Consider the following 13,092-nt stretch of genomic DNA (forward strand, 5'->3'; position numbering starts at 1 on the left):
CCAGAGATACAGGCCACACATGCAGAAGCACGTAGCAGGAGGAAGCGTGCTCCTGAGGACGTGTCCACAGGGATGCACGTTGCATTTCCTCCAAATGTGGAACAGGGTGTAGCTGATAATACTGTCCAGTGAGGGATATTCTCAGCTCTCATATCCGCTTCTTGTTTTGAAAACCAGATCACTATACTATGGAAGACTCTGCTACAAAATGTATTTCACTGTTGTTGTGAAAAGACTTTTTTGGTTTAATTTCCTCCTGAGTAAATTCATAATGGCAAATGATAATAAAATAAAAATGTGATAAAGGTGATCGTAATCTTAAGATTTGTATATTCTTTAATAATATTACTTATGACATTTTTTTTTTTCTGTATTCTTGAAACATCATCAAACATCTATTTGGGAGCAGTGTGCAGTAAAAATCATTTTTAAAAGTCAACAAAATCAGAATACTTTTTAAGCAAATATAGAATTAATGCATCAATGGTACTTATTGAAAAACCTTTTGTACAACCTATTGGCAGTGTGAATTAAAAACAACAAAAGAAATTTGGTTAAGCTTGCTTCCACATTTTTCTCCCCACTAGGTGGCACAATATGTCCAAAAACAAGCACTTGGCTCTAAAGTCTTCAGCCTCTGCTGCTTCACATGCACCCATATAAAGTGCTCCTTCAATGGCTTGGTCAAGTCCATACCCCAGTCACCAGAAAAATAATGTAGAAGACAACTAGTCAAATTGGAAATGACACCTCACCAGCAGCCAGTATCAGTGTTGCTACCTTTGACCAAAGGTCAATTATATTTCATTAAGTAGGTTTCTCATCCTATCATTTTAACATTCTGTATATGATAATAATCTATAATAACACTAAAAGGGCAGAAGAATAAGACGGTAACACCCATACATATTGCAGTGCTATTCATTTTGGAGGAAAATATCTACTGTCCAATACTTTGACAACATTTGCTCTCTTTGTATTTGAAGATTGGATATTAGTTTCCTATTAAGATGGACGGATGAAATACAAAGCAAGAAAAACACAGAAGTGGTCCACAGGGATATTCAATCTCAAGCAGCATTGCAGACATATTCCACGTCGCACTTAGGCCATTAGAGGTTTGACTTGATGTTGCTTTGTTGCAACAACACCTGATGCTTATGAGGTCAACTGCCTCTCCAATTATTCTCTTCCTTCACTTTCCTTAACTCCACATCAATCTCTTCCAGCATCATTTTTTTTTTGTCTTTTCTGGCTTTTACTTCTCACAGGCTTCTTCCATATTCACCGGGCCTGCCCCATTCAAATCACCGACGGAACTAGGCGCAGTGATCCAGGTCCAGAACGTTGCTGTTTTGCCAAGTCTGTTCTTGTTCTTGTCATTGCTACCACCAGGTGAAAAAGGGTCTTCTGCTCTGAAAGCTCTGTGTGTAGGACTCGCTGTCGGCCTTCTGAGGGGCCCTGGCTGTCTCCACTACGACAGGGGGCATTTGGACAAGGTGGAGGGGGGTCTTGGCGTCCTTCAGAGCCTGGATCAGGTTCAGGATCTGATATCAAGGGGAAAAAATATATATTATACACACACACACACACACACACACACACACACACACACACACACACACACACACACACACACACACACACACACACACACACACACACACACACACACACACACACACACACACACACACACACACACGGGCAAAAAAGTATTTAGTCAGCCACCAATTGTGCGAGTTCTCCCACTTAAAAAGATGAGAGAGGCCTGTTATTTTCATCATAGGTTCACCTCAACTATGAGAGACAAAATGAGAAAAAAAATCCAGAAAATCACATTGTCTGATTTTTTTAAGAATTTATTTGCAAATTATGGTGGAAAATAAGTATTTGGTCAATCACAAAAGTTATATACCCTACACATCTTGTTATATACCCTTTGTTTGCAATGACAGAGGTCAAACGTTTTCTGTAAGTCTTCACAAGGTTTTCACACACTGTTGCTGGTATTTTGGCCCATTCCTCCATGCAGATCTCCTCTAGAGCAGTGATGTTTTGGGGCTGTCGCTGGGCAACACAGACTTTCAACTCCCTCCAAAGATTTTCTATGGGGTTGAGATCTGGAGACTGGCTAAGCCACTCCAGGACCTTGAAATGCTTCTTACGAAGCCACTCCTTCGTTGCCCGGGCGGTGTGTTTGGGATAATTGTCATGCTGAAAGACCCAGCTACGTTTCATCTTCAATGCCCTTGCTGATGGAAGGAGGTTTTCACTCAAAATCTCACGATACATGGCCCCATTCATTCTTTTCTTAACACAGATCAGTCGTCCTGGTCCCTTTGCAGAAAAACAGCCCCAAAGCATGATGTTTCCACCCCCATGCTTCACAGTAGGTATGGTGTTCTTTGGATGCAACTCAGCTTTCTTTCTCCTCCAAACACGACAAGTTGAGTTTTTACCAATATGTTCTATTTTGGATTCATCTGACAATATTCTCCCAATCCTCTTCTGGATCATCCAAATGCTCTCTAGCAAACTTCAGACGGGCCTGGACATGTACTGGCTTAAGCAGGGGGACACGTCTGGCACTGCAGGATTTGAGTCCCTGGCGGCGTAGTGTGTTACTGATGGTAGCCTTTGGTACTTTGGTCCCAGCTCTCTGCAGGTCATTCACTAGGTCGATCGAGGGAGATTATCAGTGGTCTTGTATGTCTTCCATTTTCTAATAATTGCTCCCACAGTTGATTTCTTCACAACAAGCTGCTTACCTATTGCAGATTCAGTCTTCCCAGCCTGGTGCAGGTCTACAATTTTGTTTCTGGTGTCCTTTGACAGCTCTTTGGTCTTGGCCATAGTGGAGTTTGGAGTGTGACTGTTTGAGGTTGTGGACAGGTGTCTTTTATACTGATAACGAGTTCAAACAGGTGCCATTAATACAGGTAAGGAGTGGAGGACAGAGGAGCCTCTTAAAGAAGAAGTTACAGGTCTGTGAAAGCCAGAAATCTTGCTTGTTTGTAGGTGACCAAATACTTATTTTACCGAGGAATTTACCAATTAATTCATTAAAAATCCTACAATGTGATTTCCTGGATTCTTTCCCCCCATTTTGTCTCTCATAGTCGAAGTGTACTTATGATGAAAATTACAGGCCTCTCATCTTTTTAAGTGGGAGAACTTGCACAATTGGTGGCTGACTAAATACTTTTTTGCCCCACACGCACGCGCGCACACACACACACACACACACACAGACACACACCCACACCCACACACACACACACACACACACACACACACACACATAATTGTTCTCTGCTGCCTCATGCACTGAAACTCACCTGCCCCCGCATCACTGAGATCTGCTCATGGAACTGACCCCGGTCAAAGCCCGGGTCTTTCTGCAACACACAAACATACTCTCAGCAACACTTTAAGCTCAGCAATTAAATAGGCAATTGAGAATTGGTGCAGGCCCCGCACTCACCTTAAAGAGCTCATAGAGGTCTTCCTCCAGGTCTTTGATAAAATTGGGGTCACTGAGTTTAGGGAGCACCAAATCTTTTATCTCTTGGGAGAATGGAACCTTGGCTTGGGGTAGCCATGCCCAGTAGAACGGATCTACAGAGGAAAAAGAAGCTCATTGACGTATGCGGATACAGAAAAGCATTGACAGTATACACTGTATGCACGGTGACTTACAGGCCCTCCAGGAGTCTGGGTGCTTAAGGGGGAAGGCCAGGCCGTTGTCGATAGCCGCCAGTCTAATAATGGGATCCTTCACCACCACCCAGTCCGTGTCCTGCACACATCAGCACAGTCAAACTAAGGTGAAACTATTGCCAGATCATTGCAACACCATGTACAATGTTCAGGATGAACAATAATTACAGCCAAAGCAACCATTGTACGCAAAGTAGCCGATGGATATTGATTGCAAAGGTGTCTTTTAGTGCAAAAAAGTAAGACCCAAAGGGATTACAGGTTTAATCAAGTTCAAGTCTCTTATGCTGGCCTACAGAGTGATTGTTGGGAATGCTCCCGCCTACTTAAATGCTCTTGTAAGAGCACATGTTGCCCCCCGGATGCTGCGCTCGTCAAATGAGCGTCGCCTGGCTCTGCCGGCCACACAGCCACGGCAACCCAGGCTATTCTCATTTGTAGTTCCACGTTGGTGGAACGAGCTGCCAAAGATGACCAGAGCGGGGACCTCCCTCTCTGTCTTTAAGAAACACTTGAAGACCCAGCTCTTCAGTGAGTACCTCCTGTCCTAACCTACAATTACTTAGCACCACCTTGCAGTATTTATTGTTACACGCATGTTGTTGTTACACTAATCTCTGTCGCAATGTAGCTTGAATGTTACTCTCCCTTGTAAGTCGCTTTGGATAAAAGCGTCTGCTAAATGACTAAATGTAAATGTAATGTAAATGTAAATAAACATAAATTAATCGTTTTGGGTTGTTTTTTTTTAATGATTTTGTGTCCACTAGACATTAGAGTACTATATTGTTTTGTACATTGTTTACTCACTCGAATACCTCCTGTGTCCATTGGATAGTCATATTTTATTAGCCAGTTGTCATTTCCTCTGTCTGTAGGAAGGAATTCCAAACAGATCACACCACTGTTATACAACAAGACACTTCTTGCAATAAAATACATGTGCATTAATTGAAAACTACCAACCTGTATTTCTAATAATGTAATCTAGGACCACCAGTCTTTCAAACTGTAATTGCAAGTGTCGATGGGTGTTCCCAGGGAGAGGTTCTGCCTCAAACCGCCTCAGCCAGTGATCAGCATTCTTATAACCTTCAACAAACATCTGAAAGGACCCTACCTGACATGTCAGAAATAAGGAGAAAAACAGTTTTCTCAGATGTGGCGCACTGGATCTCACCGTTCTTGGCTGAGTGTAACACGTGCTGCATTTAGAAGTGGCTTTACCTTTGGAGGGAGGCCTATTCTGTGGAAGCATTGGCCCACTTTGGGCACTTTCTCTAGGGCAAGCCTCTTTCCCCGAGACTTCACTCTGTCTATGGCATTATAGTTGAATGTTTCACTGGCCAGATACACCACCTAGGACAAGTAGGTTGAATGGACAATAGCGGAGCGAGAAGGAAATGTGGAGGGAAAGCAACACTAAACACAGATCAAACGGTGTGCCATATATTGAGCTTCTGTATTGTGTTCTTACCTTGGTTTTGGGGACTATGTTAAGCTCAAGCATCTGATCCACCAGGCTTGCTCCAGCCTCTGACAGATATCCCTGGTTGAGGACCAGACAGTCACGGCCAAAGCAACAGGGACAGCACAGTTTCTGGAGCCATTTGGTCCACTTTGGGTTCAGCTGGCCGTAAGGCTCCTCGTTCTTTGGCTTGAACACACCAATTATCTTCTACAAACAAAACGGCATTGATACAACCAGATTAAAAGCTCCTTGACCAAAAAAGTACTTTCAAGAACAAATGATGAAAATGGCAACGTTACCATCCTAGGTAGGAAGTTGTGAATTCTCAACCGGTTCCTTGTCATAGCCGTGGCTGCTAATGCAGTCCCTATGTTATAGCCTTGCATTGCAGGATGCTGCATGCTCCAGGATGCCCCACAGGCTCTGACGTTTGCTTTGGCGTCAATGGAAAATATTTAGGGCCAAAGCAGATGCTGCTTACTGCAACTAACAAATTGAAATAGCGTTGCAACTTATTTATGTCAATTTGATTAACTTTGATTTCATCACATGATCAACCATGTATTATCGGCCAGGACTGGGGCTGGTCTTTGTGTCTGCTCAAATTAGGTGTACTCGGCTTGTGCGTGGCCAAGAGACAAAGTTCCAGCTTGTGCTCTGTAATAGCCATGCTGTCACCATGACAGTGTGTGTAATGTATCTGACTGGAATTTTGTTGGAGGAATTTGGCTGGGGACAGAATACCCCTTAAGGTGATTATACCCGGAACCTGAACGTCCTCAGTTAGCACAATGTCTCTTATCGAATGATGTGCTCAAGCAATTTTCTTAGATAACAGGGCCACATTTAAGCATGTAGACTGAGAAAGCATGTGATGTTTATTAATGCTGGGCTCTCGTTTCACACTCAAGCGCGCATGCATACACACGCGCGCGCGCACACACACCTTGGTTTTCAAAATTTAGAAGCAAATATGTTCACAGGTCTGTGGGATATCTCACAGATATGTGAGCAATGCAGACTGTCTGTATGGTCTCTCAACTTTTTTGGTGGTGGGGTTTTATTTTCTACAAGATGCTGGAGCAAGCAAGTTATTTCTCCCATGTGAACAGGGTCTGAAACACAACACAGGTCTGAATATAAGGTAACAGAACCATTATCCATCCACCTCATTCACAGGACAGCATGGTCACAGTTGCTTAAACATTATGGAGAAAGTTGAAAGTTGACTCTGGGGACAGTAGTAGAAAAGACACGGGCTGCACAGGTGCAAAGACCAAAATGTAGACAGGACCCCAGACACAGCCTAGATCTGCACTTTTTCCACTGTCAGCAAAACTAAAAACGACGAGTGTCCGTCGTCAGCGACCGCTTTTCCGACCTGAGGTTGAAGTCAGCGCATCGTTTTATCTAAAACAAACAGTTAAAGCCGCCGCAGACTCTCACCCCTTGAGAGTCTTTGACGAAGTAGCTGCCGCTGGAGCCCTGGTAGATCCTCTCGGGGAAGATCTCCGCGTCGATGGCTTGCTCGGCCTTGCTCACGAGCTCGCGGAACTCCGGGTCGCCGGCGAACTCGTTCGCTTGATGGTCCCGTAAAGAGCTGACTCTGCTGCGGTCCAGCAGCGGCTGACTCTCGCGGCCGCGGCGGGGGTTCCCAGCGGGCACTCGGACGACAGATCCCGGCGTTGCGGTCGCTCCGAATAACACCCCGCGGGAGCTGGGGGGCTCTGTGCAATAATTGCAATCTGTTGAATCGCAGAATGGAGAAAGCAGCGGGCTTGTTTCGTCCATGCCCAGGCGGGGTGGTCGGCAGCCGGACAGGCCGTGTGGCGGAGACAGCAAGGCAGGCGTGCGAGACTCTGACCGGTCTCACGAACACTGTTGTCATGCGCTTCCGCATATAGACCACGCCCACTCATAAATCCCAGCGCTGATTGGCCAATTTCCTACAGGGCGCTCGTAGAAATTGTGGCATAGTGCCTGCGCATAGTCATGGGCTGGACCCCGAATAACTTTGAAATTGAAAATGAACTACATTTAGCAGGTGAGGTTATTATATGTTAGATATGCTGGCATTGAGGACATCATTTTTGGTCCTCAAATGGTAACTGAAGTGTGTATTTTTTACCACTACTGTACAAACGTCGCATGACCCCTTTTAGTTGTGTTCCCTTAAAATGCAAATAAATAAACGTAAACATGGTGTCAGTTTAGTCTGGTTACGGAGTTTTGTTTCGTTTCATTTCCATTTTTTTTGTTGTCGTTTTTATTAGGTTTTCTAATAACGTACTAATACAAATCGCTAACTCTTCCACGAAGAACGTATTAAAATGTTTGTAAAACAAATTCATCCTAAGATCAGAGACCTGTGACAGTGGCAGACGCCCACCTCCCTGATTGGACGAGGAGAGAGTGACGTGGCCTTCCCTCGGATATGATTGGATGATGTGAAAACAAGAAGTAGCGGACCGGCCAATCAAACTGACGAAATTCCTCCCCGTTAAACCCCGAGTCGGGAAGACACATCTGTCCGTAGCTGGCAGTCATTCGTGAACGTCACCTTCAAGCCCAAACCGTCTTCCAGCTGTGATTAATGGCGGCCTACAAACTGGTTTTGATCCGTCACGGGGAGAGCAACTGGAACCAGGAGAACCGCTTCTGCGGATGGTTTGATGCAGATCTGAGCGAAACCGGTGAACGGGAAGCAAAGAGAGGGGGACAGGCCCTGAAGGGTAAGCAGCGTTCCGCTCCAAATTAAATTACGTTTAAACCTGTTTGGCACTGGGGGGGGAAAACAACATTTTACGATATATTTATGATTGAAACAGGGCGGAATTAAATAATTGTTACATTTTAATGTTTTGTAATTGAGTCGCCACCACGCGTGGCATCGGCACGGCTCACTGACAGTTAGCCAATCAGCGTCGAGATTACAGCGCGTCGTACTTTTCTGCAGGATGTGCGAACGTGCGGATACCAGCGTGTTGCTCTTCTCTGCTGACGTCATCTGCTGTCAAATAACGTCAGCAGAGACCACTTGTGTACCAAATAACTTCTACGTCGCCCCTTTACATCGAAGTTTTGAAAAAAACTGTACTGTACAATTATACTGATAATTATTATTTGTATAGCACCTTTCATACACAACATTCAACTCAAAGTGCTTTAGATATTGATGGATAATTATAATGTGGGCTGGACTGAGGAGACTAAAACCGATTGGAAGATCAATATATGTTAAGGGCTGGTGCAACGTTTTAAGAGCATGCACCAGGGGTCTGTTCCGGAAAAGAGCGAAAGAAGAGAGAAAGGAGAGAGAAAGGAAGAAAGGGGTCTTTTCTGGAAGAGAGAGAGAGAGAGAGAGTGCTGGAGAGATGGGGAGTGAGAGAGGGAGGGAAAGGGAAAGGGGATAAGCAAGAAAAAGAGTGATCTCTGGGGGCTGGCTGGTTAGTCTCTGTGGTGACTGCCACTGCCAGATGTCACAAAAGGTGTAAAAGCTGAACACTGCTTTGTGACACAAGTTTGACATTTCAACAAAGATACTATGAGACTAAATAACATGCCCATTTATGGTTACATGGAAAGTGAAAATAAATGGGGGTAAGCGTGGTGAGACATCATTATTAGCAAAAAATCGCATCACTTTACATCAACATCAAACAACCAAATATATATATACACACATACATACATACATACATACATACATACATATATATATATATATATCTCATCTTCAAGATGTTTATTTGTCACATACATATATACATATGAGCATGCATATATATAGTGAAATTACATTGCAGTGCATTTGGAGATTATGCATATATATATATGCAATTTCAGTTTTAGGTCATCAACAGAGCATAAAGTATGCTCTATTGATTATACTGCATAATCATTCTTCAGTAAATGTCTTTCAGTCTTTTATTTCTCATGAATTGGTCTTGAATTATGAGTCTGAAAGTACTTCAAGCGACTCCGTAAATTCTCAAAATGTTCACAATCCTTTAGGGCCTTGCCCCCCCCCCCCCCGCCCCCCCCCCACATAATTTTTCCTCGAGTCACTGCCATTGAATTAATTTAATTTTCAAGTCATTCTCAAAATATTTTCCTTGCAATAGTTTAGTTCAGGGTCTTTCCACGATTTTATTTTAAACACGTCCCATCATCCTCCAGTTCTGAAATTATTATACTTTTTATTTTATTATTATAATTTTCTGCTTTTATCTACCCCATACTTTGGCCTTAATGAAAGCCTATATAATTAAAATTGCTCCCTTGTTTTTATGTGCCTTCAGATGCCGGCTATGAGTTTGACATATGCTACACCTCCGTACTGAAAAGGGCGATCCGGACACTATGGCTGGTTTTGGACGGCATTGACCAGATGTGGGTGCCAGTCCATCGGACTTGGCGGCTAAATGAGCGCCATTATGGCGGTCTCACAGGGCTCAACAAGTCAGAGACGGCTGCCAAGCACGGAGAGGCCCAAGTGAAGATTTGGAGGCGCTCTTTCGATGTCCCGCCTCCCACCATGGACCCAGACCATGACTTCTATACCGTCATCAGCAAGGTGAGCTCACTGACCTGACAAACTGTGTTTCAGTTCAGTTTGGTCGAAGCAACACTTTTACACCGACAGCTCTGTCATTGACATCACAATTACTGTATGTTGTAGAAATTTTTGAGAAGAATTTCTTGTGTTCCAGGGCAACAAAGAACTAAGAATTGAGCTCTCCAAATGGGTATTACCCAAGTCTGCCGTCACACAAATGCTTGCTGTTAGTCTACGTGACTATTTTGTACCACACAGTTTTAACACATGGTGTGGATGAAAGCTGCTGGTGATAAGGCACACAGCAGATGGGGATCGCTTGCTTTGCTGTATAATATACTTTTCCCCTGCTGTTATGCTCTATGATGAGTTAATCTATGACTGGCAGGAGCCAGGCATTTGGGCTTCAGAACAAAGTTCAGTCAATAGACATATGGGCTGATCAAAGGTCCCCCCGTGTATTGAGAAACCCATTTAAGAGCCGAGACATACTATAATAACTCTAGACTGAATGTCCATTGAATGTAAATTACTTGTTTAGGCCTAAATTGAACAACTAATGTATAAAACCTTACAAAAAAGCAGCTAGAACCATATTAGTTACACTCGGGGTGGCACTGAAATGTGTACAAGGTTTAATTCCCTCTCAACCAACTAGGGACATTCTGGCATTTCAACACCTTATTACCTTTTTTTAATCATCTTTTATCTTTACTTTTATTGCACAATACTTCTGCGCCATCTCCGATTTTAGGTTTGCCTTTATGTTGCATACTGAGGCTGTTTTCCTTGTAGGATCGTCGCTATGCGGACCTGACTGACGACCAGCTTCCCTCCTGTGAGAGTCTGAAGGACACAATCGCTCGGGCATTGCCATTTTGGAATGAGGTAGTTGCGCCACAGATCAAACAGGGAAAGAGGGTCCTCATTGCTGCCCATGGAAACAGTCTGAGGGGAATTGTCAAGCACCTGGAAGGTAAGTGGCGCTGTATAACCTGATAATGGAAGGATGACAGATGATGTTGATTGGAAGGCGCAAATTCAGTTGGAGGACCAAAGCTTCTTTTAACCTCACTTTAGTCTAAATCAGGGCTATTCAACTTCAATAGCAAGTAAGCCAAATAGGAAAATCACTGGAGGTTCATGGGCCACACAGAATACATTGTCAATGAATGGCTCCAAATAACTCTAGTTACAGGAATGTTAATAGATATAATTCTTCATGAAATAAACTAGAAACTCGTATCCCCTTTTTTTCACTTTAATTGTATCATTACAAAAAATTCCAGAGAGCAGCCAGTCCATACAAAAACAAAGGAAAATTGTGGTTACAAGGCTTGATACAGAAGTTAAAAAGTTGCATCTTGAAAACAAAGGAGACATGACGTGTTTTTCAGACACGTCTTTATCCACAAATGTTGGAAAAAAAAAAGAATATGGTAAAACAGTATCCATCACACGAACACACAGGCCTGTTTCTAATTTTGTATCCTCAACAACACTTCCATGCAGCATATTAGGTAGAGTTGAATTTTTTTTCAAACATTATTAAAGGAGAGGGGTCAGCTTCATTTACTGCTAAACTATGACGATAGTGAAACTGCTAGATGTCAGTAGCTTGGATACACTCGTTGTCAGAGGTCAAAGTCATTATGGTGATAATGGCACTGTGGGGAAATGTGGGATAAGTCATGCTCTAAATGCCACTGGTGTTTAACCTGTTTATATCATATTCTGCTAATACTGCTAAATACTGAACAGTAATCTTGGTCCAATGCCAACAAATGATGGAACAAACATCAAGTTTATTGTCTCTGATTGCCAACCGCATCCGCTGCCCCCTGCAGGAATGTCGGAAGAAGCCATCATGGAGCTGAATCTGCCCACAGGCATCCCCATCCTCTACGAGCTGGATAAGAACCTGAAGCCTGTGAAGCCCATGCAGTTCCTGGGAGACGAGGAGACCGTGAGGAAAGCCATGGAGGCCGTGGCTGCCCAGGGGAAGGCCAAGAAGTAAAACAAAAACTTACAGAGTCCCAGTGTGTGCACAAGGATCATGGGCTTTGCTGATTCTAACACTGGGCAAGGAGATATAATGTTAGATTCTATTTTCACAGTTCAGAGATTATTAGAGATGTGAGATATGGAGATAGACCAGTACCAGACAACTACAGCTGTCAAGCGAGTAGATCTCTACAGTAATAATGTTTCTCTGTGCTCTTGTTAACTTTGAAGGCGGCTGATAAAGTCAGCCGACAATCTGCTGACTGGGGCAGTTTTTCTCATTGCATAAACTACAAAAGTATTTTCAGATATGGTTCTAAAAGATTCATCACGTACTTCACATACAAATTCAAATCTATTTTAATATTATTTCAGTCACCGCAATGCTATAACGTAACGTTGTACCGAAGACATAGAGGTCTTGCGCTCATCTTGGCATATGGGATGTGCTGGTCGTGTGGAATTATCCTTTACTAGTCATTCCACTGATGAAGTTTCGCCACTTTGAAATATCTTGAGATCTTGAGACCTAACTTCCTCTTACCATACGTGAAACTTGTGGTGTGTGCTTGTTGTGTTCTTTTGTGTGTGGTCTGTCTATCTTAGTGATGTTAACACCTTCCAGTACAAACGAGATCACCAATTTCTATTCAACTACATGCATGCACAGTCATTTACGGTTCACATAATATTTATTATGTAGGTGTTCCTACGGTGATACCCAAAATGTTATGCAATGAAACATCCAAGGAATGAGCTGAGTGTGAACTAAAAGGTTGAAGTCGGTCACAAATCCAATACGTTTTTTTTTTCTATCTGTATTGTTTAAATGTAAATTGAAAATTAACTGTTTTCCACTGGGACTGAACCCCGTGTCTTGGTAATTCAATACAATGCATATTAGTGTTGCAAGGAAATTGAACAATTGTTAATGTTGTTGGTGTTTATTTGAGCGTGATCTCCACAGATAACCATAGACCTTGAATATTTTGAATGAGGTTGTTTTGGTTGTGGAAGCCACAGGCTGTCAGGAGCCATGGCAGGGTAATGAGCCGAGATAAAAGAATATACTTTAATAATACAATAGCGGCCTACTTTAAGCTTCTTATCAACAGAAAACATGTAATTTTGTATTTTGCCTTTGCTTCTTTTTGGTTTTATTCTGAACTAAACTCATTGCCAGGCTTTCTCATCTAAGAAGCCCCAGTCTGATTCACTCACTGTTGCAGATGGTTGAAATACACTGTTTATTGCTCTTATTAAATACTGTTCTGTGAAATACTGTCGTTTACAATCTGCAAATAATTTATTATTGACATTGGATTTGATTTTCTGC

General features: G+C 42.9%; 2 protein-coding genes across 3 annotated transcripts; one reads left to right on the forward strand and one right to left on the reverse strand.

Annotated features, from left to right (window-relative positions):
* Positions 1–374: 374 nt before the first annotated feature.
* LOC307241981 (phosphatidylinositol 4-kinase type 2-alpha-like) lies at positions 375–6,985 on the reverse strand (the record flags this gene model as incomplete). Of its 2 annotated transcripts, none has more annotated exons than XM_080016286.1 (9): positions 375–1,547; positions 3,342–3,401; positions 3,488–3,621; positions 3,703–3,802; positions 4,534–4,595; positions 4,690–4,843; positions 4,951–5,082; positions 5,201–5,401; positions 6,641–6,985. In XM_080016286.1, 9 exons carry the CDS (start codon positions 6,983–6,985, stop codon positions 1,386–1,388), a joined length of 1,350 nt encoding a protein of 449 aa, XP_079872412.1. In that variant the 3' UTR covers positions 375–1,385. The 2 variants fall into 2 exon arrangements, with proteins under 2 accessions (XP_079872412.1, XP_079872413.1); XM_080016287.1 differs by lacking the exon at positions 6,641–6,985 and adding an exon at positions 5,494–5,594.
* A 688-nt stretch (positions 6,986–7,673) lies between these two features.
* On the forward strand, positions 7,674–13,038 carry LOC307242312 (phosphoglycerate mutase 1). Its single transcript, XM_080016724.1, has 4 exons — positions 7,674–7,926; positions 9,496–9,770; positions 10,548–10,728; positions 11,600–13,038. The coding sequence occupies exons 1-4, from the start codon at positions 7,788–7,790 to the stop codon at positions 11,767–11,769; spliced, it is 765 nt and encodes a 254-aa protein (XP_079872850.1). The 5' UTR covers positions 7,674–7,787; the 3' UTR covers positions 11,770–13,038.
* The last annotated feature ends 54 nt before the right edge of the window (positions 13,039–13,092 follow it).

This window comes from Zeus faber (genome assembly GCF_960531495.2).
Source record: "Zeus faber genome assembly, chromosome: 16".
NCBI classification, from domain to species: Eukaryota; Metazoa; Chordata; class Actinopteri; order Zeiformes; family Zeidae; genus Zeus; species Zeus faber.

Coding starts and splice junctions, on each gene's coding strand:
- LOC307242312 (XM_080016724.1), top strand. CDS start 7,788: ATGGCGGCCTACAAACTGGTTTTGATCCGTCACGGGGAGAGCAACTGG. Junction 7,927..9,495: donor AGGGGGACAGGCCCTGAAGG/GTAAGCAGCGTT, acceptor ATGTGCCTTCAG/ATGCCGGCTATGAGTTTGAC. Junction 10,729..11,599: donor AATTGTCAAGCACCTGGAAG/GTAAGTGGCGCT, acceptor TGCCCCCTGCAG/GAATGTCGGAAGAAGCCATC.